The 26,737-nt window shown below is 33.5% G+C and overlaps 1 protein-coding gene across 1 annotated transcript in view; it reads left to right on the top strand.

The window, feature by feature from the left end:
- Window positions 1-17,862, top strand: part of LOC129228295 (aldo-keto reductase family 1 member B1-like) — a 32,986-nt gene extending 15,124 nt beyond the window's left edge. Inside the window, exons 3-11 of the mRNA XM_054862973.1 lie at window positions 1,544-1,711; window positions 1,787-1,903; window positions 3,801-3,878; window positions 5,212-5,328; window positions 7,644-7,750; window positions 7,841-7,922; window positions 12,578-12,661; window positions 14,235-14,317; window positions 17,723-17,862. Of these exons, the coding sequence (XP_054718948.1) occupies window positions 1,544-1,711; window positions 1,787-1,903; window positions 3,801-3,878; window positions 5,212-5,328; window positions 7,644-7,750; window positions 7,841-7,922; window positions 12,578-12,661; window positions 14,235-14,317; window positions 17,723-17,765 (879 nt within the window). The 3' untranslated portion in view covers window positions 17,766-17,862. The remainder of the gene's footprint in view (window positions 1-1,543; window positions 1,712-1,786; window positions 1,904-3,800; window positions 3,879-5,211; window positions 5,329-7,643; window positions 7,751-7,840; window positions 7,923-12,577; window positions 12,662-14,234; window positions 14,318-17,722) is intronic.
- Window positions 17,863-26,737: the final 8,875 nt, after the last annotated feature.

The following is a 26,737-nucleotide window of genomic DNA, read 5'->3' as shown; positions in this document are numbered from 1 at the left end:
AGCAGAGCAAACCCGCACTGCTCAGTGAGCTCACGTTCGACGAGCACAACCGGTTAGTTAATCACGTGACAGCTAATGATCACGTGCTCCAATCAACTGCTTAGAATGGTAAGGGATGCGTTAACCGGTTGATCATAGATCGCTGCGGTTAGCAACCGGTTACTTATCGATCGACCGGTGAGGTTCGTCGAACGCAAGGTGAGCGGCAAACATCCGATGGGTGCGTTCGGAGTGTCGACCGAAATGCGGAGATGGTATTTTGGTTTAACTCTACGTTCGCACTTCCACTTCTATCTCACGCATGCGCCGTTGCCGTTTTCGCAGTATCGTTCAGTTTTCAAACGCATGCTAACTGCGCCGCCTGTTTTCATCTTGATCTACAGCGTGCGTTGTAGTTTAACATTCATCTTTACCGATGTCTGAAAAAAAGAAATATCTACAAACAAAAAGAGCGATTATACGAGTGAATTCTCTTTCATGAAAAAATTAAATAAATACTTGTTATAACAGTGTTTTTTACTTATTATAGCATCGTTTAAAATCTCCCTTTTTCTCCCTTAAAGCTTTGACTGGATCTACCGTTTTTTCTTTTCATAAGGTTGGCAAGTCTGTGCTAAGCACAAAAGTGGAATCTACAGTTGAGCTCAAATTGAGATATTGCGTTTTAAAGTTTGGTTCATCTATATATTTGATTCAGATTTTTTTTTTCAGAATTTTTTAAAAAAATAGTTTTTGATCAAATGAACCTAAAACTATTTATTAAGTAAAATACGAAACAAACAACTTGGTTACAATAACTCATTTTTGTTTAAAAGTGCAGTACTTTTATTACTGTGCTTAGCATGACCGTATTGTTAACTGGAATTCCAGTTTAAATTTTGATTCAGCTTTAAAAGCCATTACGCAGTTTTGGCTTGGTTTCTGTTGGAGACATAAAGAAAAACAAATTTAGTGTTGATTTGGACTTAGACTGGATTGGAAAAAATCATAACTCAACAGCTTTCATTATCCAACTGTAAAGTTACGTTGCAAGGAAGAGAAGTTGCAATTTTTTTTTTCAAAAAATATCACTCATGTTTGAAAGTCAATAATTAATATTATTATTTCAAGTTTCAAATGCGATCCAAAATAGAAAATGTAATTGTTATGATTTGACACACCTTTCCCAATATTATTGGTTGAACTAAGATTTGACTTATTTCTAGTGTTTGACTAAGAAAGTTCTAAAGCTATTTTTTTTCGAATTAAACTTACTTGTATGTGTATTTCTGTCAAGCAAAAAAAGATGTGTGGATTGTATGTATTTTTTAATGCTTAACCCTTTATATGCTCCAAGAAAAACAATACCTATTAAAAAAAAACTATTTTTATTTATAAAAAATCATTTTTTCCAGAAAAAACCGGTCCACCACTTCAAAATTTTTGGAAATTTTACATTGCTACTTGCCATAAACACTTAAATAATTTTTTATACTGTTTATATGTTTTGTTACTCTCAGCACAAAATAGTATTTGAACTGTTATTTTCAATATTTCATTTTAGTCTAAACCTGGTCAAGTTTTTGAAGCAGTTAAAGCTGCCATCAGCATCGGCTACCGGCATATAGATTGTGCATTGGCCTATCAAAATGAAACTGAAGTAGGCCAGGCAATTAAAGAAAAAATTGATGATAAAACAATTACAAGAGAGGATATCTTTGTCACTAGCAAAGTAATTTTATATTTATTTTCTATTCTTCTGTACATTATTTAGCTCAACATTTGAAGCATTTTTTAAATATTTCAGCTTTGGAATACATACCATAGGCAGGAGAAAGTTGTTGAATGCTGTAAGAAATCTTTGAGTGATCTTGGTTTAGATTATTTGGACCTATATCTCATCCACTGGCCAATGGCTTATCAGGTATTCATGACATTTTTGGCTTTCTATGTATATCCACTATTCTGACTTAACACAAGAATGATGCTTTCTATTTGAATATGTCACACATTGGGTCCTTTTTAAATTTATCAGACATAGAATTAGCTGATGCGTTATAAGTGCAAGTAGATTTTTTAATGTTTATTAAATTTTAAAATATTTTTTACATTTTTATCAGTAAACAGTTACTATTGTCAAGATTTTTGATAAAGTTTGTGAAGCAAAGTGAATTGATTATTGCAGAAAGGGCATAAGTCGCATGTTCTTCAAAATTGAATTAGCTATGGTTTTCCCATATTTGTATGTTGAGGCATCAACTAGTGTAGCAGAGAAGTCGATCCTTGTACAACAAAGCACTTAATTTAGGGGTCACATTTTTCGTTTAGTGCAGAAAGGGCATAAGTCCTTGTCTGATCTGATGCCCTTTGTACCAAATGCGAAGGAGAAAAAGTAAGGCGCAATCAGGCCTGGATTTATGTACAAACTAAGCAAGCTGTAGCTTAGGGCCCCCACTTTGTTAGGGACCCCCAACTCCCGGAAATTAGCATGATTCATTCCAAAAAGAAAAGTACTTGAAAAAATAAATTTTATTTTCTAATGCGTGAAAAATTGGGAAAGTGTGGCTACAAATGGGTGGGGGTAGAGAGAAGGAATGCCAATATCTGTCAAATTCTGCTCCTTGCTACATCCTGCACCAAAAATGTAAAAACCATGGTTCTCACATTTCTGAAACATATTAAAAATTTTTGAGACTCGCATGTTTCATATCTAGCTATTTATATAATTCCAAATGCAGTATTTTGGAAATTATTTTGTTATTGCTTGCTCTTAGCTTACTTCTGCATATTATTAATCTGTTTAACACGGAAAAAAAATCTACCTATAAATTTTCATTTCCTGCCCCTCTTGTAACTGAAGCAAAGTTGATGTCATAAGAAATCTATAGCTTCTTTTTCTTTTGAATTTAAAGTAGCTGTTTCTTACAAAGTTAAAACAGGACTATAAAAATTTACAATCAATTACTAAAATATGAAAGACTGGGAAGTACAAATGAAGTGCGTTAAATAATTTTAATTGTTCTACTGTCCTTGGAATTAATTAGATAAGTCTTTGAGAATCCTAAGCAAAGTGGGCTTCAATTTTATTTCTTATCAAGTATATAACCTGAAGTTTATTCAACATAATGGTTTATAATACCTGTCAAAACTAAAGCAAGTGACAAAGCCTCTATGCATTTGATGGGCTTTTGCTTGTCCACAACTGCTTCAAGCGTTGTATGGGTGATCTTAAATGTGATTTTGTGGGTGCATCAGACAGGTTCACTAGAAATAAAAAATTATTTGTTGTATCACATTTTTATCTAAGTAAATCAACCTTTTTTTTTCTTTTTTTTTTTTTTTTTTTTTTGTGTGTGTAAATTTTGGAATATTTAGGTTTTAATTTTTGAAATTCAGTAAGGGCTAAAGAGGAAAAAAAGAAATTTTAATTTATTTGATCATGAATTTTATTAAACTAGATTTTTATTTTAAAATAATTCAGTATGTGAATTGAGGCAGTGAGAAGCAAAGGGATGTAAGTGCCAAAATTGAAATTTTCGAGATAACCTGTACAAATAATAAATGAACCTCTCCTCTGTCTAGGGATAAGAGATAGTACTTGTAGCCCTGATAGGTGCTGCTAAACAACAGAATTTAGAAGAAAAAAATTCAATGAAAGCCTGCCTTGGACCTTATTTTTAAATGTGTTTTACTCAAAACTTGAAAATGTCCTCTTATATATCCCTTTGCTTCTCACTACCTCAGTTAGAGTTTTGATACCTCAATTTATTTCTGGTTTTGTGCATTTCAAGTTCAGATTTTTTTTTTTTTTTTTTTCATAGGAAGGAGATGATCTTTTCCCTAAAAATGAAAAAGGAGAGATGCTAACTATGGATCTAGATTTTGTTGGAACTTGGAAGGTAATTTGTGGCAATATATCATAAGACAGTTTAAAAATTGTTGGCTTGTAATATTTTGTGGGGAAAAAAATTAAAATTTCACAAACTAAATGATGAAAATATATTTTTATATAAAGCTACTTAAATGGAAGACTTTTAATGCTTTTACTTATTGCTTGTTTTTCTTCAAAATATTTTATTCTAATTTTTAAGTTTGAAAGAAAAAAAAAGCAAAGCATTTTATTGAGCTAATGACTTTTAAATGTACAACGTGAAGTTGTTTAAATCCACTGATTCAAATAAAAGCTGTAAACTCCAAAAAAAAGGTTCAACTGTCACCAGTCTCCTCTACTGGTAGAACACTGATCAAGAAAAATTGCACTTAAGGAAAGTGTTCTTAATTTTTCTTTTTTAAACATTTGCATGAATTAGTTATTTAAAATGTAAACTAGATATTGAATGGGAAAGATCAACATTTATATTTATACTAGTGGTACCTGCACGGCTTTGCCGGTAATAGAAAAATTAAAAGGTCTTTTGGTTCGCCTGTACTTTTCAAATAATGTATGGTGAATTTTCTCTCCAATTGGCTTGTACCCATGTTACAGTTCCACGTTATGATAATTTCGTATCTCGCCAATTGGCTTGTGCCCACGTAACGGTTCCATGTTATGATAATTTCGTAAATTACTCGTCGATCTTATGATAATTTTGTTCCTAAAATTGGAATAGAAAAATAACAAAATCGCTTCAAGGTGCACACCCCCATGCTACAAACTAACTTTGTGCCAAATTTCATGAAAATCGGCCGAACGGTCTAGGCGCTATGCGCGTCACAGACATCCAGACATCCTCCGGACAGAGAGACTTTCAGCTTTAATATTAGTAAAGAAGATAAAGGGGAGCAAGGATGTTTGTGATCCAAAATTTCTGAAACATTTTGGGTTGCCTTTTCGGATAATTTTGATCTGACAGCACATTCTGCAACTGAAAAATTAATTTAAAAGAAAAGAAAGAAAAACTTTTTAATTTTTTTTTTTTTTTTTTTTTCAGTGATATGAATATTTGAAGATTTTTTATAGGTGTAGGGGAGTTTAGCTTCCTCATAGTTTTCAAAAATTTCAGTCTTCAGAAAATTTTACTTTGAGTTAATTATCACCTCTAATGAAGAGAGATACAAGAGCAGTTAAAATAGTGTTAGAGGTTTTTGAATATTTCTTTTCCTTTCTTCTCTGAAATAAATTAGTTTGTAGGAATTAAAAATAATTAAGTTTGTATTTTACATGCATCAATATTTTGATTTATTAATTTTTTCACAAACTATAGCTTTTGTATTGTCAAATTTCTTTTTTAGGGCATGGAAGAATGCTATGAGAAGGGTCTTGTTCGTTCGATAGGCTTGTCAAATTTCAACAGTGAGCAAATACAAAAAATTGTCAACGTCTGTAAGGTCAAGCCTGTTATGAATCAGGTATGACAGATTTCTTATTCTTGTTGTTATGTTACTTTTGTGTTTTGAATTTTACATTAAAAAATACCACCAATTTCAAGTTTTTCTAAAATGTGAATTGTGCCTATAAAATGTGAATTGTGTCTAATTGACATTTATAGATGGAGGACTCTTCCTCCCTCTGTCATTTATCCCACAAATGAGCTGTATTGTTACGAATAGATGATTAAATTGTCAAAACCAAAAAAAGTGTGTCATTCACCGTATTTTGTAACATTAGGTTCAGACTCCTTTTTCAATTTTCGGTTTTTTATTGAGAATGTAATTCTCAATCTAAGTTAATCTGTTCTCCAAAAGAAAAGCAGTTTCTTACTCAATAAAATAATTTCAAAAACTCCCATGTATCTGTTAAGGAAGCAATCAATCAGAACAAAATAATTTTATTCCAAGTTTCATTTTGAGAACACTTCAAAATGTGAATCATTGTTTTAAAAGTTCAAATTAACTCTGCAAACCGACTATATTAAAATTTTGTTGTGTTTTATTGGCATCGGAAGAAAACGGCAGACTATTTTTATTTCGTTATGGAGAAAAAAGAATTTCGCGTGTTGATTAAGCATTACTTTTTGCACGGAAAAACGATTTCCTTTCCGGAACAAAAGTTGAAAAAATATTATTACGAGTCTGCCCCATCACATGGTATGATTCACAAATGGTTTACGGAATTTCGTTGTGGCCGTACGAGCACAACAGACGCAGAACGTTCTGGACGTCCAGTCACGAACGAAGAAATGATCGACAAAATCCATGACATCGTGCTAGAAGACCGCCCTGTGAAAGTGCATGAGATAGTTAATATGGTAAACATATCTGAACGTGTATGCAACATTTTGCACGAACATTTGTGCATGAAAAAGTTATCATCAAGATGGGTGCCGCGTTTGCTGACAGTGGATCAAAAACTGAATCGTGTAAGAATGTCAAAGCAGTGTTTAGACAAATTCCAGCGTAATCCAAGTGAATTTTTGCGCCGTTATGTGACCATGGATGAAACTTGGATACATTTCTACACACCAGAAATGAAAGAACAGTCAAAACAGTGGACTTCTTCTACGGAAACTGCTCCGAAAAAGGCAAAAACAGTTCCATCGGCCGGCAAGGTTATGACTTCAGTTTTCTGGGATTCAAAGGGCATAATCCACATTGACTACCTTGAAAAAGGAAAAACAATCATGGGACAGTATTATGCTAATTTATTAGACAGTTTTAATGCAAAATTAAGAGAAAAACGACCCTATTTGTCCAAGAAAAAAGTGCTGTTCCATCACGATAACGCTCCAGCTCATGCATCTGCAATTGCAACATGAAATTGCTTGAATTAAGCTATGAATTGGTTCCTCATCCACCATATTCCCCAGACTTGGCCCCCCAGTGACTTTTTTCTGTTTCCAAATTTAAAAAAAAATGGCTTAGTGGAAGGAGATTTTACTCAAATGATGAGATCATTAATGCTACAAATGAGTATTTTGATGACCTTCAGACATCTTATTTTTAGACGGGTTAGAAAAATTGGAACATCGTTGGAAAAAATGTATAGCTGTGAAAGGAGATTATGTTGAAAAATAAATTGCCTTTTGGTTTTTATTTTGATTTTTTTATTACGGACTTATCAAATCACCCTCGTAAACCTCGACTTTTATCACAAGATTTTAATATTCTGTTAAAAGCAAGCATTGTGCTGAAACAAGATTCCTGTTCATTTAAAATCAAGATGCCTAGAAATGGTTATCACAGTCCATTCAGTCTGTTACTTACAGAATATTTGCGACTATTAATAGGCTTCAATGTTCTTGAAACTTTCGGTGGATAACAATATTTTGACTGACCCATGTCAATGTCAGGACACTTGACATTGAGTTGGAACACTTTTGAGACATATTTCTAAATGTTCCAAAGCATGATATAGGCCACTCTAAATCACCATACTTTAACTGCAACAGACATGTGTATGAAACATGGTCAAAAGATCGGTTTGTGCACAAAACCTTGCTGTTTTGGCAGCATGGCTTAATATTACTTTTACAGATTTGTAATGTGTTGACACTGCATTGAGTTGCTGTAAAATGCCAATCAAAATGAAGTCCCACATGATATTAGAACATCATTGCTTTTCACACTAAAGTAGTAAGTTTTGTGCATATAAATGCAAACAAAATGAATGAAAAAATGTAAAATTATCTAAATTTCAATTTTTGATGAACTACTTATGTATGAATGCATTAATTGCAAGTTTTTGTTCAAAAAGAATTGAGTGAAAATCACCTTATTTTTCTTAGGTTGAATGTCATCCATACTTGAATCAAAACAAATTGATTGAATTTTGCAAAAAACATGGCATAACTGTCACTGCTTACAGTCCACTTGGTTCTCCTGACAGACCTTGGTAATTTTGAAGTTTTTATTTAATATATTCTTATGTTCATTTAGAATTTTAAATACCAACAATCTATACTATCCTAATTTTAAATTACAGGGTGAAACCTGATGAACCTTTAGTTTTAGAAGATCCTAAAGTAAAAGAACTAGCTGCTAAGCATAATAAAAGCCCTGCCCAGGTATGATTTTTATTTATGAGCCCAGTTTATTCACGAAATGTGTCAATAGTATATGCAAATTTTATTCAATGCTAGCTTATGTAGATGATGATGCCCTTGCTAAGAATTTAAAAGAAGTCCTTGGAGTTTCTCAGCCCCCCCCCCCTTTCCTTCCCTCACATTGTGAAGTAAAAATAACAAGTTTCTTTTACTAGAATGTGCACACAATTTAACCTAAGCTCTAAGAAATCTATTGAGTGAATGAAAATTCCCCTCCTACCAAAGAAAACCAAACCTGGGGATCTGGTTTAATTTTCTATTAAATTTCCAAACTTAAGGTTCTGTGGAATATCCTTGATATTGCTCACAAACAACAAGCATACACCATCTGCTTAATTCACAATATGTTCTCCTACAACACTTTTTTAAGTTGGAAAAACTCCTACATGCAGACTGTTGAGTAGATTAGAAAAATTGTGGTCCTAGGTATACAATTCAAAAGTTTGGAGTTTCATACAACAAATAAGCAAAATTCACAAAGTGGGGATGAATTTGTTCCGCTTTGCTCTGGCAAAAAAAATTTCTGTGAAGTGTATTGCTTGAAGAAAAACCCAGAGAAGTTGTCCAAATTTTAGGATTATGAACATTTAACGCTTCAAATGGATGGCTAGAAAAGTTCCAGATATATCATGGTATTAGTTAAAAACCTGTTTATTGTAAAATTGTAAAAATAAGTCCATATTCTCAAATCATGTTATAGATTAAGTTTAAATACTGAAATCTGTGTAAGAAAGTGGGGGTAAAAGCATATTTAATGTAGATGTGACTAGATGTTTGTTTACATTGTTTTGGAAAAAACTTGGTTTCAAGTGAGGGAAATTTCTACAGAGCGTTTCTTTATTTTATTTTGTTGCCAAGTTTTGAAAGTTCAAGAAACACTAAGACGCTGTAAAACCTTTATTGTATACAGTGAAACCTCTTTGAGCAGCCATCCCTGTTAATGGCCAGCAGAGCCGTGTCCAAGGGGAGGGTTTTAGGGGTTAAACCCCTCCCATAGTGCAAACATAATAAAAACCAAAGAAATGTGTAAATTTGACAAAATTAACTTTAATGTTGAAGTTTGTTTATGGTATTTAAAAAAGCAAAACATTCTCATTGAAGTTTCCCAGCATTTTTTTTTCCTTTTTTTCTAGTTTTTCTAAAAATAATAAAATCTTCTTCAAAATGCTACTCCTATGACCCCCCCCCCCCCCCCCCCCACCGTGCCAATAGCATTACGAAGCATTTCAAACTTTGGCTTCCGGATCTTCAGTTTCGCAAAATTTCCAGAAAAAGCCCTCTTCAAAGTTAATCTGCAATTGCGTTTTTTGAACTTCAATTTCAAAAATTTGAAAGGGAGATTAAAAATAAATTTTAATCAATTTTTCAAGAAAAAAGAACAATTAGAGTCTCTGAGCCGCATTCCTTCTCATAACGTCAATAAATATGGCCTATAATCGCATTCCACGCCTTAAATTTCTACAAATTTCCGCAGAGCCAAATACCGTCTAAAATTCCGTTTTCAGTACTAAAAATTTCAAAATTTTCCGGGGGAGGGACCCCGGCACCCTTATCAGATTAGATTATTTTTCAACATGTCTCCCTTAAAACTTATTTTCTAGTTGCAGCACTGTTTTTCACTCACAGTTTTAAATTATTAAGTAAATATATATTTTTTAACTATACAAGTTTGATCCGGATAAACATGAGCCGAATAAAATCTAGGCATGTCTACAGTATATAACATATACAATAATAGAATTGGTAATATCACTTGAAAACACATCTTCTGAGATTTTGGACCCCCCCCCCCTTCCCACACACACCGCTATGCCCCTCATTATAGCCGTTAAACAGAAATGAATTATTTGAGCCACTGTTGTGTTTTTCTGACAGTGCAGATGAGAATGAAAAAACATTGAAACCAAAACCCCTCCCTTTATGAAATTCTGGACATGGGCCTGATGGCCAGTTTCTTCAACATGGCACTAAATTATTTAAGTTCATAGGCACAGTATTAGCTCAACCCTTCAGAGCAGCCACCCAAACCCCTCGGAGTGACAGGATTGTTGCTTGTCCGAGCTTCCAAATAGTCTGGTGACTACTCTTCCATTTCAGTTTTTAATTTTATTTACGGTTAGCTATTTCGTTAAGAGAATCACCAGGTGTTTTCTATGTTTAGATTTTTGTAACGGGAAGGTGGGGGGGGGGGGGGGGTTGACATTTTCAGGAAATCTGCCATTTTCACCCCATTTTTGTGCCTCTTAGGTGCTATTTCGGATTTAGATGAAGTTCCTGATATTATTTGTAATGAACAAAAAGTCATGTTTTCAACTCGGCAAACTGTGAAGAAAATTGACAACATCATTGCTAATTTGGAAGCCACAGCTAATGACCTATTCAGGATTCGATTTTACAAGTTAAAAACAAACTTGAAAAAAAAATTGGTTTCTATAAAGCTGGAAAATTGTAAGCAAGCACAAGTTGAATTTTTTTTTTCCTAAAAAGTAGAAATCACAAAATAAAGCATTTTTTTCTTCATTTTCTCAAAATATAATTTTAAAGTGTTGAATTATATCATTTGTAGTACAGTTCGAGTTCAATGATCAAAACCTTTAAGAACGGCCATCCCCTCTGAGCGGCCAAGTTTTAACAGAACGGAGTGGTGGCCGCTCAGAGAGCCGCTCACACAAAAGTATGAGAACTGAAATATCGGGTTTGGTTAGTGAACTTTGACAAAAACATGAAGAAGCAAGCAAAAAAAAAGTAGTATTCTTTCTGAATAATGCCATTTCCCAACCTAGTGACTTAAAAGTACAAAATGTTAAGTTCCTTCTATATAATTATCCTGATGAATAACACAGGGCTGCAAAAATAAGCTTTTGCAGATCTTTATACTATTTAGTCTGCTGATTTCAAAAATGACCTCCACTTTTTCCATCACATCTGGATTTTTTGTAAAATTAATTACTTTTGCCGACATTCCGCTTTATAAATAATTTTCCTGAAACATTTTGCACTCTGGTAACAGTTTTTTACATATCTGGAAAATAATCTATTCTTGGTGATTCACCTTGATTCTACAGCTATCAAATTTTGCTATTGGTTTAAACTATAAAAATTATTGTTGCCAGATTGCACGAGTCTCCTCTGGTAAAGAGAGAAACTAAAAGCACTCATGAGCTTAAATTTGTTACATCAAATTATGGTAGTTTCCAGAAGAAAATCACCAACGTATTTCTTTAATGAATTAGATGTAACATACATAAAATGGACTTTTAACCAAGCAAATCATGTTCATGAAATTTGAAACTGATTTTGAGCAATACAGAACAAAACATAGCAACTGAAAAAGTTTAAGAACTTAGTTTTTCCTTTGAAACTTTTTTTTTCTTTGAGGTGTAAAACTCTGATTCATCTCTTGTTAAAATCCAAGAGTAGACAGCAAGCATGTTCTTATCCCATCTTCTTTGATAATTGTGCTTCATATCTTTAACGTCTTGGAACCTTTTACATTCTTCCTTCTCTGATCCTAAATTTTCTGGGGAAAAGTCCACTTGTGGAAGAAAATGAAGTTTGACAATCACATGGAGCAACCCAACGCTTGAAATTTGTCCTGCATGTGCATTACAATTTCTATAGTCAGTCCTTGTAATAAGCCAGAAATTTACTGATAGCATTTTTAAAGGCAACCCAAGCTTCTTTATCCTTTATAAACTTGCCAATATCTAGAACAACCAAGATTTACTCTTTTTTTTTGTTTTCGGAGAAAACTGGAAGCTTTTTGCACAGATGTTTGAAAAAATCACTATCTTTAGCTATAATAAACTGTTTCATTGAACCTAATTTCAGTGCAAAGGCAGTAACTTTTTTTTTACGCTCAAATAAGCTGTTTCAAATCACGTTCTTGGCACTTGGTTCAAGATTCTATCCTTTGGGTTAAAGTGATATTAACCGAGTTTCTCATTAAGACAATCATTTATATTTTTTCTGATAATACTCTAGAAAAGTTGAGAGAATTCAGTCTTTAGGAAGATAATTTCAAAATCACACATACACAATTCAGATCCGACTCCGAAAAATAAAGATAACTTCTGATTTGCGCTAGCATACCTGTATCATGCTCTTTTGTGAAGCATATGAACTAAAATAGGGATTCCCAAGATGCTATTGGTTGAGATTATAACAAGATAATGGCAGCATTAGGGAAGTGTCAAAGTGGTGAGTATTTGGTAGATCTCTATTTTCATATCTCTATAAAAGTAGTCAGGCAAGAATAAAAATGATAGGACAAGAAAAAAGGCAAATTTATATAATAGTCCACTGAAAAATGAATTTTTCAAGAAAACAAAATGTTTTAGAATTTTTTCATTGTTTTTCCCGAAATCAGCACCAAAAAATAATGCCAAAAACACTGTTATTATTACTCTTTTTTTTTTTCATTGCAAGCCTGTGTATAAAATGTTGTAAGATTTTTAACAAAAGATTTATCCTTTTGTTCATTTTTGAAGCATTTATTTCAAGTTATTATTCTTTTTCATTTTACCATTACCTTTATATCTTAATATTTGTTAAATAGTAAATTTTCTGTATTACAGTTCAGTTTGCTGAATGTAACTATGAAACTTGTTTTTTAGATTTTATTGAGGTTCAATGCTCAGCGTGGCGTTGTTGTTATTCCTAAAAGTGTGACTGAAGAAAGAATTAAAAGCAATTTTGAAGTATGTATTTTGTTCATATTCTGCATTTACTTTAAAACGCTTAGTGTAATTCTTTTTCGGAATGCTAGTAATGCTTCGCCTTGTAGAAAATATTTTACAGTTCTGTATTGTAAATTTTTATAATGCAGTTGAATCTCTTTCAGTAGAAACAATTTCAATATATTTTCAATTTTTTTTTCATTGTAATTCAAGGCTTTAAAATGGGTTTATCATAATGTTCTTGATACTAAACCAAGATATCTATCTCTCTGGCTGCCAAAACAGATTTCATAAAATTTCCAGGCTATCAGTATTTTTACTCTCATAATCTTGCAAGGTGTTCATGTCAAAAGTGTTTAAGGAAGTAAGCAAAGCATTTCATAAAGTAAACAAATGTTATATTATCAAATACTGCAATTATTTTTTTTATTGTTTTTTTTCACTGCCATTCATTTACTTTAATCAGTAAGTTTTAGATGAATATTAAATAAAATGTTTCTTTGCATTTGCAAAGACAATTAAAGTTCTTACCTAAAAGTAAAAATAGAAAAAAACCTTTCATCTATTTTAAGAAAAGAGTTTATTCCTGATGTTTGTAAGTTGATAGAATTATTTATTACAGTAGACCCTCCTTTTACACGAGTTTATTTTATGCGGTTTCGATTATACGCAGTTTAAGATTTGACACCTTTAATTTATTTTACGCAGATGCGTTTGGGTTTTAGAAGAATGCGACAATGCAAACAGATAATATTTTCCCCTCTTTCAAAATCTAAAGTCCTAAAGATTGCAGATTACATGCAATAAACTTCATTTTGGCGTGCTAATTATCGAGCTTGGGCCACTGGAAACATTTTGTGCGATTGGTTCCAGAGCTCTTTCCAGAAGTTATTAAACTCACACAGTTCAGAACTCATTGGAAGAAGAGCTTTTAAAAGTGACGAAGGATGTAAAAAGCAACTAGGATACCAACTTTAATGACACACAACCAAAAACTTTCACATTGAAAAATTTGAGCCATTCCTAGACGATAAAAATGATCTTTCTGATTTGTTAGTGAAGGAAGATTCTATCATGGAAATGACGCAAGTGGATTGCGTTAATGCTCTTCAAAAAAACTACGGAGAATAATTTTTAATGACTGCCAAAAGGCCAGCTCCTTATTATAGACAGAACGCGAAATTTATTTATTATTTATGCATGTTGTACACAGCATCGATACTAAGAAATATTTGGCCTGATTTGTGTAGTTCAGCATTAGGTACAGGTCTGCCATGAGGAAGATTGATTGTAATTATATTTTTTATCAACGTGTAGGTTTCAAAATTGCTTCATCAGAAATTGGAGATGTGCATTTCTTTATCATATGTTTTGCAATAACATGTATTTTAATTTTATGACTATATAACTGCATAAAAATCTTCAGGTTTTAAAATATGTTCTGGTTCATTAAAATATCTTGTCTTTGAAAATTGATCTCTTTTTTTCATTTGATGTTCACTAGCATAAACTTGTATGTGTATATATATATATATATATATATATATATATATATATATATATATATATATATGGGCTTTTTTCCTTAACTTAGATATTTGACTTTGAACTCACCCCTGAAGAAATGGAAGCTCTTTCTAACTTTAAGCAAAAGTACCGATACTGTCATTTGAACTGGTAAGCAATGCTCTGAAATTTCAATGTTAGTTTCAGTAATCACAAATTGTTTTAAAAACAACCTAGTTTACTTGTTAACAAATTGCTGAGGAGTTTTCCTGCAATAGGAGCTGCCAGGAGCAAAGAGATGTATGTGAATTTTTGTAAGTTTTGAGTAACATGTATTCGAAATTAAACTGTTTGGTAGATCTGTTACTGTGAAAGCTTAAAATTTGAGGATGTCAACTTTTACTTGTGATTCACCGGAAATATTCAGTCTTTTGCAGATGTCTTGGTTATGTGAATGCTTATATTCACAGGCTAAAGTAAACATTTACCACCTTTCAAGCTTTCAGAGTAACAAATATATTGCCATATATACGTTTGTGCACTTTTAGAGAACTTTAAAATTATGAAGGATTAGAAAAGCAATATTGTAGTATAATGAACAGTGAAGTTGATGAAGATCCAAATTGAAAAATTGTCGGAGATTCTTGAGAAATTTTTGGTGGTTTTGGCAAAAATAGCACAAAATTAAGTCCATTAATTTCATATTTGGTTTAATTTAATGTTATATTGATCTTACAACTTTTTTTTTTTTAATTCTAATCACAAAAACAATATATATTAGCTACAATATTAGATAATATTTGTCATGAAAATTGTGACACATGTTGTTTATGTGATGCAGGTAGTGATGTAAAATACCCGGGTATTTATTTTTAGGGGTAAATACCCAGGGCATATACCCGGGTAAATACCCAAAATGGGTAAATACCCGGGTATTTATTTCAAAAATTTATATTCATCTAAAATACTTTTCTGTATGTATTCCATTATGTATATATACAACCAACCATATACAGAACAATAAATTTTTGCCCAAAAATTGTATTTTGATCACATATTTAAAGAATTATTGTGTGAAACAGCTTAGCAATCTAATATGATATTCACATTAAATGTGTTGGATACGCCTAATCAATGTTGATAGCCAAATTTCAGATATAAAAAGCCATTCTACAAAAAGAAAAGGCTTAACTGGTTACAAAAAAAAGCAAACATCAATTTTTTAAGGTCCTATTCTTTTATAACCCAGTAATATGTCCCTGCATGACATCAAAATGTAACGAAATGCCGCTCAATTTATTATTACAATTTATTTACCTATATCTTATGCAGAAATTTCCTCCAAACTTAGTTCAATTGTTCAGGTGTATTCTGTATCACACACACATATATATACACACACACATAATATACATAAACATTTAAAATTCATTTAAAATTTTTAATCTTTTATTTTAGGGTTTATGTTTAAAAAAGATAATAGTCACCTTTTAATACTACCTAAACATTTTTTGCAAAATGCGCAATTACTAGGGGATTTACCCTGCCTTCGGATAAATACCCCAAAAAATATTTACCTTCCCACCCTACAGGGGAGCAAATGCAAATGAGCAAGGCAACAGAAAAGAAAATTTTGCTTTTTTTTTTTTTTTTGTTTATTAATGTGAAAACTGTTTCTATATTTTCCATGATATCACTTAAATATCAAAATAAATAACACCATAGTTTCTTAATAACTTCTCAGTTTATTCTTCCAAACATCCCTCATGCTTCCTTTTTTTTTCATTTTGGATATGACTAACCTAGATTGTGATTTTGAAATCCTGAAGTTCATAATGAATTGCTTATACTTCTCCAATTATGACATTGAAAAGAAAGGTTCTTTGGTTCACGATATGTTTCTTTCATGATTTCATCAAGTCTTCCAATAAAAAATATTATAAACTGTGTAATACATATGCATATATCAGTTTTACCAATTATTTCATATTTAGATTAAAAAAAAAAATTCTCATTCGCTTTTTTGCAGTTTTTTATTAAATACCCAGTTTTTGGGTATTTACCCAGGCCTTGGGTAAATACCCGGGTAAATACCCAAAAAATATTTACCTACCCGCTGGGTATTTACCCGATCCACATCACTGGATGCAGGCCAACATACCCCAGGCATGTTGGTCCACTTCACAAAGTTCTGTTTAAAATAATAACTTGAAAATTTATTGAATTGAACATTTTCAAAAAAAAAACTTTTTATGAGAAATATTTAATGAAACTCATGGTAGAAAATCAAACGACTCATTTCATTTTTTGATGAGATTAAAAAGTTAAAAGAAGAGAAGCTTACCAACGTGTCCCGACTCCCCCTGCATACCTTTTACCCCCTCCATACCTAGAACAAAACAAAATTAGGGACTTGCTTATAACACCTGATAAAACTGAACTTGAACAGAGAGTTGTCTCGTCTTTCTTTGAATGAAATCAACATCACACAGAGAGGAGGGGGATCAGAAAGGATTCAGTTCTACACAATTGCTTTGTTTTCACAATGTAAACTACAATGAAAATTTTTTTTATTTTAGTCTATTGCAGTGACATGGGGCCTGCCCAAGCAGACCTTGTGCACTCAAAAAAAAAAAATTTCATTTCTCATTTGTATGCTTATAGTTGACAGGAAGTATGGATTTTAAGTGGGGTTTTTTTTCTTGACTTTCACTGAAAATAAGCTTAAAAACACATTGATTAGTTGCTCAAACGGTGATTTCCCGGGAATTTTTGTTGAAGTGCCTCCTATACAATGATTTGTACTTCTTCAGATTCGAAACCAAGCATGGGGAGATTGCAGGGTTGCTAGATTGGGTTTTTTCAAGTCAAATTCGAGAAATTTGACTACATTTGAAATCATCTGGCTTGAAAATAATAGGATTTTGAATAATTTAAAACAACCATTGATGAAAGGTGAAAACTTTTAGACTCTTCACGATAGTATTAGGTGATTACTTTCGGTTGCTGGGGGCTGGGGTATTTATTGTTCCAAATGACAAATAGCTGTTCTCTATCCCAGAACAAAGCCAGATGTATGATTTTTCAGGGGTGGTGTAAATCTTGAAATTGTCGCCCATAACCATGTTCTTTGATGTTTATCGAGTTTTAACAAAGAAACTTGCAAAAATAGGTTGAAATTTCCACCCGGAGCAAGGGCCCCGGCTTGCTACCCATAGATCCAGCACTGTCTCAGAGCGCTGATCTTTGATCTCAATATTCAGATACTTTAGACAAACAGGGTACTTTAGACAGGAACACACCTTCTGAACGTGGGGAGAAGGCTTTTAAAACACCACACTGCTAAAAATTTCACTGTCTGAGTTAGTGACACATAGCGCCCCTCACCCCTTCCTTGTCACTCGTGCTTTAAAATACATCCCTAGAATACATTTATCTCAAAGACAATTGGACTTTGTAGTTGCTTGGGCACTCACATGGCCACCCTAAGTTTGTGGTTTTTGTACATCAATTACTTTTTCATCTTATTGTGAAGAGATCCACTATAAGTTGTAATGAATGTTTTATTTTTTTTAGGATGAAGAATGATCCTAATTATCCATTCCATCTGGAGTTCTAAGCTAGCAAGAGCAATACTCAAGTTTCTTGATATGATCTATTTTGTATGAGCTACAAGTTTTGTTTTGCAGAAAAATAAAATTTGCTTTGGTTACTTATTCAAGTTGTTATTTTAAAGTAGATTTAAGATTTCGTCCCTTCACTATGAGCTCTGAATTGAATCAATGAGTTCGAAAACCAGTGCCATCTATGTACTAAAAAATTAAACATGAATGTATGATTACTATGGTTTGAGACATAATTGTGAGTAGTAGTAGTCAACATGTTAACTGTAAAAGACAAAAGAAAAAAAATATTTTGAATACTTATTTCAGCTAAAAGAAAAACCTTGCATAGGGTAAGTTGGCAGTCGAACCTTAGTAGTCGAAACCTTAGTGACAGGCCGAAAGTTGGCCAGTCGAGGGTGGCGGTTTAACAAGTTTCCCCTTAACCTGCATAAATGCATGTTTTCATGGAAAAAAAATTGAAGGCATGTATTTTCCTTTCCAAATGAAGTTTGAAAAATAACTGCCATAGAATTTCTAACAGTGTGTCACGGCTCACGGACGGTTCTTCTCGGCTACCTTTTTTCTTTTCTTTTTCCAGAACTTCAAAAGAGTTTATCTATAAGCCAAAGTGGTGCCCAGGTTCTAGTTTAATTTTTTCCCCACTCGCAATAAAACCTGCATGTTATTGAAGTACTTTCAAAAAAAGGATAGAAATAAACAAGTTTACCCTCTTTTAGTGCACTTTAAATTATAATGCCCAGGTCGACGGACCCGCAGGACAGTGCATTAATCAGGCCCTAACAATAAATTGATGGCTTGTGAATCGGTATTTATTCTTAAACTCACAAATTAGAATTTTTTCGTAAGTACTAAAGATTGTTTTCAGCATTTAGGAGAAGGAAGCAAAAGAACACGATGTTATAGAATGTTGATACAAAATTGATTGCTGTCTGCACAGTGTCAATAAGTGGTTAAGCCTCAGCACCCTCGACTGCTGACTGGAACAGAAAAGGGGGTAAAGAATGAATGCTTTTGTAGCTGAGTAGTAAAATGTCAAAATGAAAAGGTTGAAAAAAGTGAGGGAGCAGATTATTATAAGATAAAGTTAAAATTCGTGGGGATGTTGGTAACAATGCTCCTTGGCAACTGAGTGCGGCAGGGGGCAGATTAAACAGAAAAAGAAACTGGACAATTACGTAGTGACTAATGTAGGTGCATTTGTATGGGGCGTTAGTGGGTAGGTATGTGAGACATTTATGATTTCCCCCTGTGGCTCCTCATGGACTTTCTCTCTCTTAAATGGCTTACCTCCCAAGTTTAAATTGCTTGACATGGTCTTTCAAGATGGCAGTTTAAACAGCAATATTATCGTACAGAGTATGCAGTTTCCTTTGAAAATCAGTGGCGGTTGGTAGACGGCAGGGTGGCGGTTTAAGGAGGGAATTTGTATTTCATTCCTATACTGAACATCTTTTTCACCACATTTCGTGGCGAGCTAAGAGGGTGGCGGTTTTTCGGGGGGGGGGGGGGGGGAGGGGAGTTAACGAGGTTCGACTGTAGTTAAAATATGAAATGGTAATTTGAGTTTAACTTTAGAATGAGTATACATATAAGTTGCTCCCAGTAATAATATAAACACCTGACTGATGACCTAAAAAACATGATTGAAACAATGATTGACCATTCGAAAATGTCCATGTGTGATTTTTTTTTTTTGTTACTACCTAATTTGGTACATATATGTATGTACCAGGGCTGCCAGAGCTTGAGTTTTCCCAAGGTTTTGAATGAAGATGGGTTTTTGGAATTTTGCTTGAAATTCTTGAGCTTTGGGTTTATTGTTAAAAATGATACTTTTATTGAATATTTTAACAGTAAAATCTAGGATTTTCGTTAAAGTATAATCATTTTTTGTCTAAGAAATCTAGAATGGCGGTTTCTGTCATGGACAAGCTGTGACAATATAAAAAGACTGCATTGAGTAAAAAAAATACCTCCGCTTTAGCCCTGGATGTCATTTCCTGGTACTATCTGTGTAATTATATCAAAACGTTAATGAAATCTTTTATTTATTTTAATTTTTGGTGTAGATTATTTTCACACTATTTTTTAAAGAAATTTTAATTTACTGTCTTAAAGATTAATAATTGATAGTACAGTGAAACATTGACCACCTGCGGTGCACTACTTTAGTGGTCAACTTAAACATGTGGTCAACTCAGAGGTTGATTTATATGATAAAGGGCTAATTCCGTGCCTGAAAAAAGCAGTCAACTTAGACAGGTGGTCAACTTCACAATTTTTACTGTAGTAATTTGGAAGAAAAAAAAGTGAATAAATTAACAATTATTAATTAAATAATCTTGGGTTTTCCCGCCTAGATCTTGGAAATTTTGTGAGCTCAATCTTGGTTTTTGCAAAACAAAATACAGCCTTGATGTCAATTGGTGCCAGTTTTGAGCACTAATGGCTTCTAAAAGGTAATTCTATCAATCCTGTTGCCATTAGCATCACTGAGGATGAACCCAGCTTTTAACTTTGCATAGGATATTAAAAATATGTCATTATTAAAATATGAATTGGAGGATCGGGGTCATGAGTAATATTTTAATTGGATCAGAGGTTCTCGCCCAACTATTTTTCAAAATTGAAGTCTGCAAAACAGTTGAACTATCTTTTTGGACACTTTAAAGTTGGAGGTCATGACCTACCCCTGGATTTGCACATCCAGGGGCAACAATTACCCCTATTGTTTGATGACAAAAGAATAGTGGCTTTAGCTTTTATGTATTTGCTAGCTATAGCGCACAGCCTCGCCAATGGTAAAAAATAGAAAAAAAAAATGTTGTTCCTCTATTATACAGATAAGTTTTAATATGGGTAGAAAGGCAAAATTTGTGGAAAAAACCAGTTTTTTCTAGAAAGAATGGAAAAATAACTTGATTTTTTACAAATTAAAGTATAGTTTACTAGTCATATTTTCTTAAACATAAAAATGTTTAATATTTGAAACTGTGAGCAATCATACTTTTCTTTATAACATATATGTGAAATTTTTAAACCTATTTAAAAAATCAGCAAGTTCTTTGTTCAAAACACCAAAAATTACCAAAATTTAATTTTGAATCACAAAAATTGAGATATTAAACTTAAAGTTGCTTTTCTTTCATTGTTGCGTGCAGTTGTGTGCACTTCCATTTGAATATTATTACTGACACAAAAACTTGACATTTGTGCGACCAAAATTCAAGGAGATATTCCATTTTAAAGTTTTAAGGGACCATACAGAAGATGAAATAGGAACTTATCGCCGTTTCGGAAGACTGACAGGTTGTCAAAGCATAAAAAACAAAGAATTTATTTTTCATTGCTATTCAAAAATAAATGCAAATGTTATGGCCGTGATACACAAAAACATGCCACTAAACCTCGAACAATTTGCAAAACCATACTCCATGCACACATATAATTTTAAACACTTGTTAACCACTATATTTTCCCCTAAAAGGTGTTATTGACGGCGAGTGTAAAGTGGTGTAAGTCACAAAACGCTGCGTTTCATATCTCGGTGAATATTGGTTGTACTAATGTCAAACTTTTTGTGTTGGAATTATTTTTCAATAGAGAATATTTCCCTAAAGTTAACTTTGGGGACCTGGCGCCCGTATAAAAAATTATATTTTGCAATTCTTGATTATTTTTTATTTTCGCTTTAAACTTTAAATATGTTAACTCCGCATCTGATTTTGAACATTTTTGCAATTGGAAGTATGCATCTAGGACTGACATCTAGGTTGCGAAAATAAAGGTCTTGCAGTTTAAAACGGAACACCCTATATACAGCTCAGCCAAAATGCTTTGTATCTTGGCACAACGGAACTTAGCATCGATAATACGCAATATACAAAACCAAACACCCTAGCCGAAATTTACACTTTTTCGACAAAAAAACAGCCATTGGTATTTGCTTTTTAGAGCGAAAATAAATTTCCCTGATTGTTGATCGATTCGCGGATAATCGGGAGCTTACTGTATAATGTTAATGTGCTACTTTGAAAAAGGAAAAGAGAAAAGTATAGTGAGAAATGCAATAGAGAGAGGAAAACGAGCTGATGTGTGCATCACATGACTTCCTTTTACTCCAATTTAATGTCATTTTCTCATTATTGGCAGTTTTAATGTGATTCAATAGTTTACTCTCTAAATATCACCAACAGTGGTCAAATTGAAACCAGATTTAAAAATTAAAAAAAAAATCACCAAGTTGGCGACAAAACTTGGCGATATTTCGCCTATTGTCCGCCTAATTATAACACCACTTGAGTTTACATCGAAACAATGATTTCCCCCCAAAAAGGGGCAAAAGAGCCCCTTTGGAGCATCCGAATGCAACCAAAAAGGGAGGTGCACAACTAGACCCCACTAGGAGTCTAAGTACCAAATTTCAACTTTCTTGGACATTCCGTTCTTGAGTTATGCGACATACATACGTCACGAGAAAACTCGTTGTTACTAACTCGGGAATCGTCAAAATGGATATTTCGCGTGTCTATACGTTCCTTGGCACTTATCCACGTGTGGTCGAGTCGAAACAAAAACTTAACATTCTTTCGGGGGTGAGCAAAATGGAAATTAAGGTCGATTTTTGAGTGAAAACTTTTCTCGAATACAATACTTCCTTTTTTTGTAAAAGAAAGTAAAAAAAAAATAGTTTCGCTATTCTTTCCTGACTTACTTTAAACATTAGTTTAGTAAAAAATAACTAGGTTCAAAAGGCATTTAATTTTTGAACTATGAAAGGTGTGCATATCTCACACTAGTGAATATGTAGAAAGGCAAAGTAGTCGTCCTTAGACCGTAGGGGACCCCGTGCCAAAAAAAAGAAAAAAAAATCCCCCCCCCCTTTAGATAAGAGAAAAAAAGTAATAAAATAAAAAATTCAAATTTAATATTTAACTGATATTTAATCTGAGTGTGAAGCTACTTTCTGTTCAATTAGGCGGTAGGGAAGGTTTTTAAATTCTTTTAAGGTAATTTTGATTTCGCTAAAAGCCTCAGGAGTTAGCAAAATATATTTCTAAAACTTCTACTTAACTTGACTGCGTGAGGGTGGTAATGCTGAGATTGGAATCTGCATAGTCTTCACGATGTTGCCAGGTTAGATTTGCTATGGGGTCTCAAGGGATATAAATTTTTAATGATTATCGTCGATTAGTATGGTGAGTAGAGTAATAACGTAACGGTCCAGTACCCAGCGGGGACCTTTATCACAGAACCTTACTATCACAATCACATGGGCAAAACAGGAATACACCTTGATGTATTGAGGAGGAGTTTCTTTTTGCTTGAAGATTCAATGTCAATGATAGTTTTATAGCTGTGAAGTTTTTGAGGAATTTATTGACTTATTTTAAACTCCATATATCAAAAGGCAAAAAAACCTATATAATATAATTTCGAGGACTACTCTATGTCGGAGCGTCAGAGAAAGTAATTTAGTGGAATTGGGTTTTTAAATCGACAACATGGACGGAGTTAGATTTTTGCCTCTTGGAGGCGAAGTCACCAAATTGCCAAAATTAAATGATGAAAAGATTAATATTGTATATGATCAAAGCTATACCTCCAGCTAAAATTGAAGACTTAAAAAGTTTTAGTCAATCTTTAATGGTGTTAATAGAAAAAAAATAGGAGAGGGGATACTCCGGGTCCTCCTCTAGAAACAGATGGCAATATTAGGCACTTTTCGGTCATTTTAAAAGAAAAGGGAGTAGGGTTTTTTCAAGGCTGAAAGTTACTTTCATGTAATCTTTGATGGTCACCTTTAATGACGCTGAGGTTGAGGAGAGGAGGAGCATTCCTTCGAAAAGTTTTTTATGTTGAAGTCTTGAACAAGACGCAGTTTCGACTATGTTTTGTGGCGTTAGGAGATCTGAGAAAATTTTTCGATATTAAAATCTTAAAAAGCAATTTTAGGTTGTATCTATTGTAGAGAAAGAGTGGGTCTTCACTCCTGATCAGAAGCGGACTGACCCGCCAGCAAATCGGCCCTAGGGCCGATGCTCCCTCCCGCCTATGCGCCTTTGCGCCCCCAAACCTGAACACCTTTTTTTTTTTTTAAATTATAATTTATTTATTTTTTAAATATTTTAGTGCAATTTCACTTTTTTTTTTGTGCTCACAATTCACTGCGACCTCCCTCTCCCCCCCCCCCCTTTTTTTTCTTTTCTTTTTAATTGTAAACCTGTGTGCCATCATTTTCTTTTTTCTTTTCCTTTCTTTCTTCTTTGAAGGCCAAGGTCGATGCCCTCTTGTGGGACCCAGTCCGCCAGTACTCATGATGTGCTTTTCGAGACGTGAAGTCAAATTTGGCCTAACTTTGAACAAAAAGGGTTTGGGAAAACTCTCCCATCGAAAATTGCTGGAAAAAAAAATTTTAAGCTATCTTAGCTGATATTAAAGGGAATGAGGAAGAATCAGGGTCTCGTCTCTCCGGGATTTTTTTCGACGTTAAAGTTTTAAAAACGTAATTTTAGGCTAACTTTGGTGTCGTTGGGGGGATGCCCTAATCAACCATAAAAGCCATTGTTTGGTAACAGCAGCAGAAAGAAAAGGAGGTTTAATGTTTTACTTAGGAATTCTTTTTTGAAACTGAAATCAAAGGAACTTGAAAAGAAAACGGGGCTTCCTTCACAGGAAATATTTCGAAATTGAAGATTAAAAATTTGTTTTAGGCTTTGGCGGAGACATTAATAACTAAGTTAGAGCGAAGCGGTGAGCGATCTCTTTTGGAAAATTTTCAAAATAGAAATCTTATTATAGAGGCAATTGCAGTCTATCTTTTGGACTAACATTGGAGAATGGGAGGAAATTCGGTGCACCTAAAGTTTTTTAAAATTGGAGTCCTAAAAAGACATGTTAGGTTGTTTTTAAAAATAATTCAGGGTTTAGGGACTTATCTCAGAAGAATTTTTGAAATTGAAGTTTTAAAAACAAGAACTTTAAGCTTTATAGTGCCGTAGCCAAGGGGGGGGGGGGCACAGAGGCCGGGACTCTCCCGTAATGTCCGTTACTGAAGTGATAATATTTATTCATGTGCAAATTATATGTTTCGTAATATTTTTTTCATTTCATTCCAAAAACTACCTATATTTTTTTCTCTCTTTTGAAATGTTTTGCTAATATCATCAAATATAGCCTAAGTACGCATTTTTAGGTCTTCAAATTTGAAAAATTTCCCAAGAAGCGCACCTACTCCGACTTCCTACCCTAGCTTTGTAGCATATTACCTAAAACTGCGTTTTTAAAAATTCAATGCCAAAAATAATTTTGACACATATCACGAACTGAATTACCAAGGGAGCTATCCTAACCTCTACCCATTCCGTCTCCCCTGTCTCATTTATATATTCTCTGAAGATAACCTAGAACTGCGTCTTTCAAACTTCCATTTCGGAATGTTTCTACAAGGAGCTCCATAACACCTAACTCCCCCCCCCCCTAAAATTGATTTCAATTTAGAAATAAAAATTGAAAGGCATTCCATTCTCCCGTCCGACACACACAAGACCAGACCAACAAAAACCTCTATCGTCTCGAATTCCGGTTATGCTATTATTTTCGGATTCGAAGCCCAATGATCTTTAAAGCAGCAAACAAAAACATTTTCTTCAACTCAGAAACAGAGGAATTTTTTTCAAGAGCTGAGGAGGCAGTGTGGATAGTAAGAGTAAAGGGGTGAAATTCACAGGTTTGACATGTTAAGGTGAACATTTCAAGTTCATGGTTATAAGTTTTTTTCAAGTGATGAAAAAAGAAAAATCGTAGAATACTGGCCAAGTTAGATTTGCTGCAATTGCTAACCTCAAAATGATAAAAAAAAAAAAAAAAAAATCAGGAACCAAAAAGCAATAAAAAAACTTTTTCTTGAAAGTGATGTGCTTAAAGTTTCTTTTACTGTCAAAATGATTCCTTGAACTCGCAATAAAGCACTTGTAATAATAGAATAAATACCTAACAAAACTAATAAAGAGGAATTTTAATCAAGAGCCCATATTGTCTTTAGTATCAATTTCAAATTTTCATCACCATATTTCAAATTTCTATAAAAAGTTTTATAAAGCCCCCGTGTATTTCAAAACCTCTTTATCTCGATTTTTTTCTTTAATGTGAAATTCGAAATATACAGATTCGACTGTATGCAATATTCCCACTGCGCGGCTCATAAAATTAAACATATTTAACAATTTGCAGAATCTATGACAAAGAAAGGCTGCATCACACATGGAGCAGATTTTCAATGGCATTTTGGGAGCGAAGTGAATTTTTGACCTTTGTTATTCAGAAAAAAGTTTTGATTTTTTTTCTTTTTCTTCTTTTTTGTTTTTTCTATTCCCTCATTTTTTTTTTTTTTTTTTGAAACTAACGTTTCGGGGGGGGGGGGTTGTCCCCCCCCCCCTTAGCTACGCCCCTGTAAATGGAGTAACATAAGGACAATACTGAGGCAGCATTAATGTAAGATAATTTTTCCTGACTTGCGACTTTTATGCAATACGGGGGCAAGATGTTTTGCTTACTATCTGATCAACGGGCCTCTGTTACCATTACCGTCCCTCCCCCTCCTCATGCTGGCGTCCATGTCCTCATCTGGTCTATGGGCCTCCTCAAGCATGCCGTCGGCAGTGGCGTCCACGTGCCTCAGAATCGAATTACTATTTATAGACGACTTTCTCGACGTGCAGAAAGCGATAGTGAAACTCCCATTAAAACGACTTTCTCGACTTTACACTATCTTTTGTACGCGAAAACAGCACCCAACCCCTAGCATTCATTTGAATTTTGACGTCTTGAACTCAAATACGATAAAAGCCAGTATTAGAAACAAGAAACCCAACGATGAGTTGGGTCCTATCTAAATTCGTGATTGCGAGAAACATTATTTAAGCTCAAGATCTCAAAGAATTTAAACTATTTTTTCCTTCCTTTT

Source organism: Uloborus diversus, chromosome 8 (assembly GCF_026930045.1).
Source record: "Uloborus diversus isolate 005 chromosome 8, Udiv.v.3.1, whole genome shotgun sequence".
Classification (NCBI taxonomy): Eukaryota; Metazoa; Arthropoda; class Arachnida; order Araneae; family Uloboridae; genus Uloborus; species Uloborus diversus.
The sequence above is the reverse complement of the archived record's forward strand: the minus strand, read 5'-3'. Positions and strand labels throughout refer to the sequence as shown.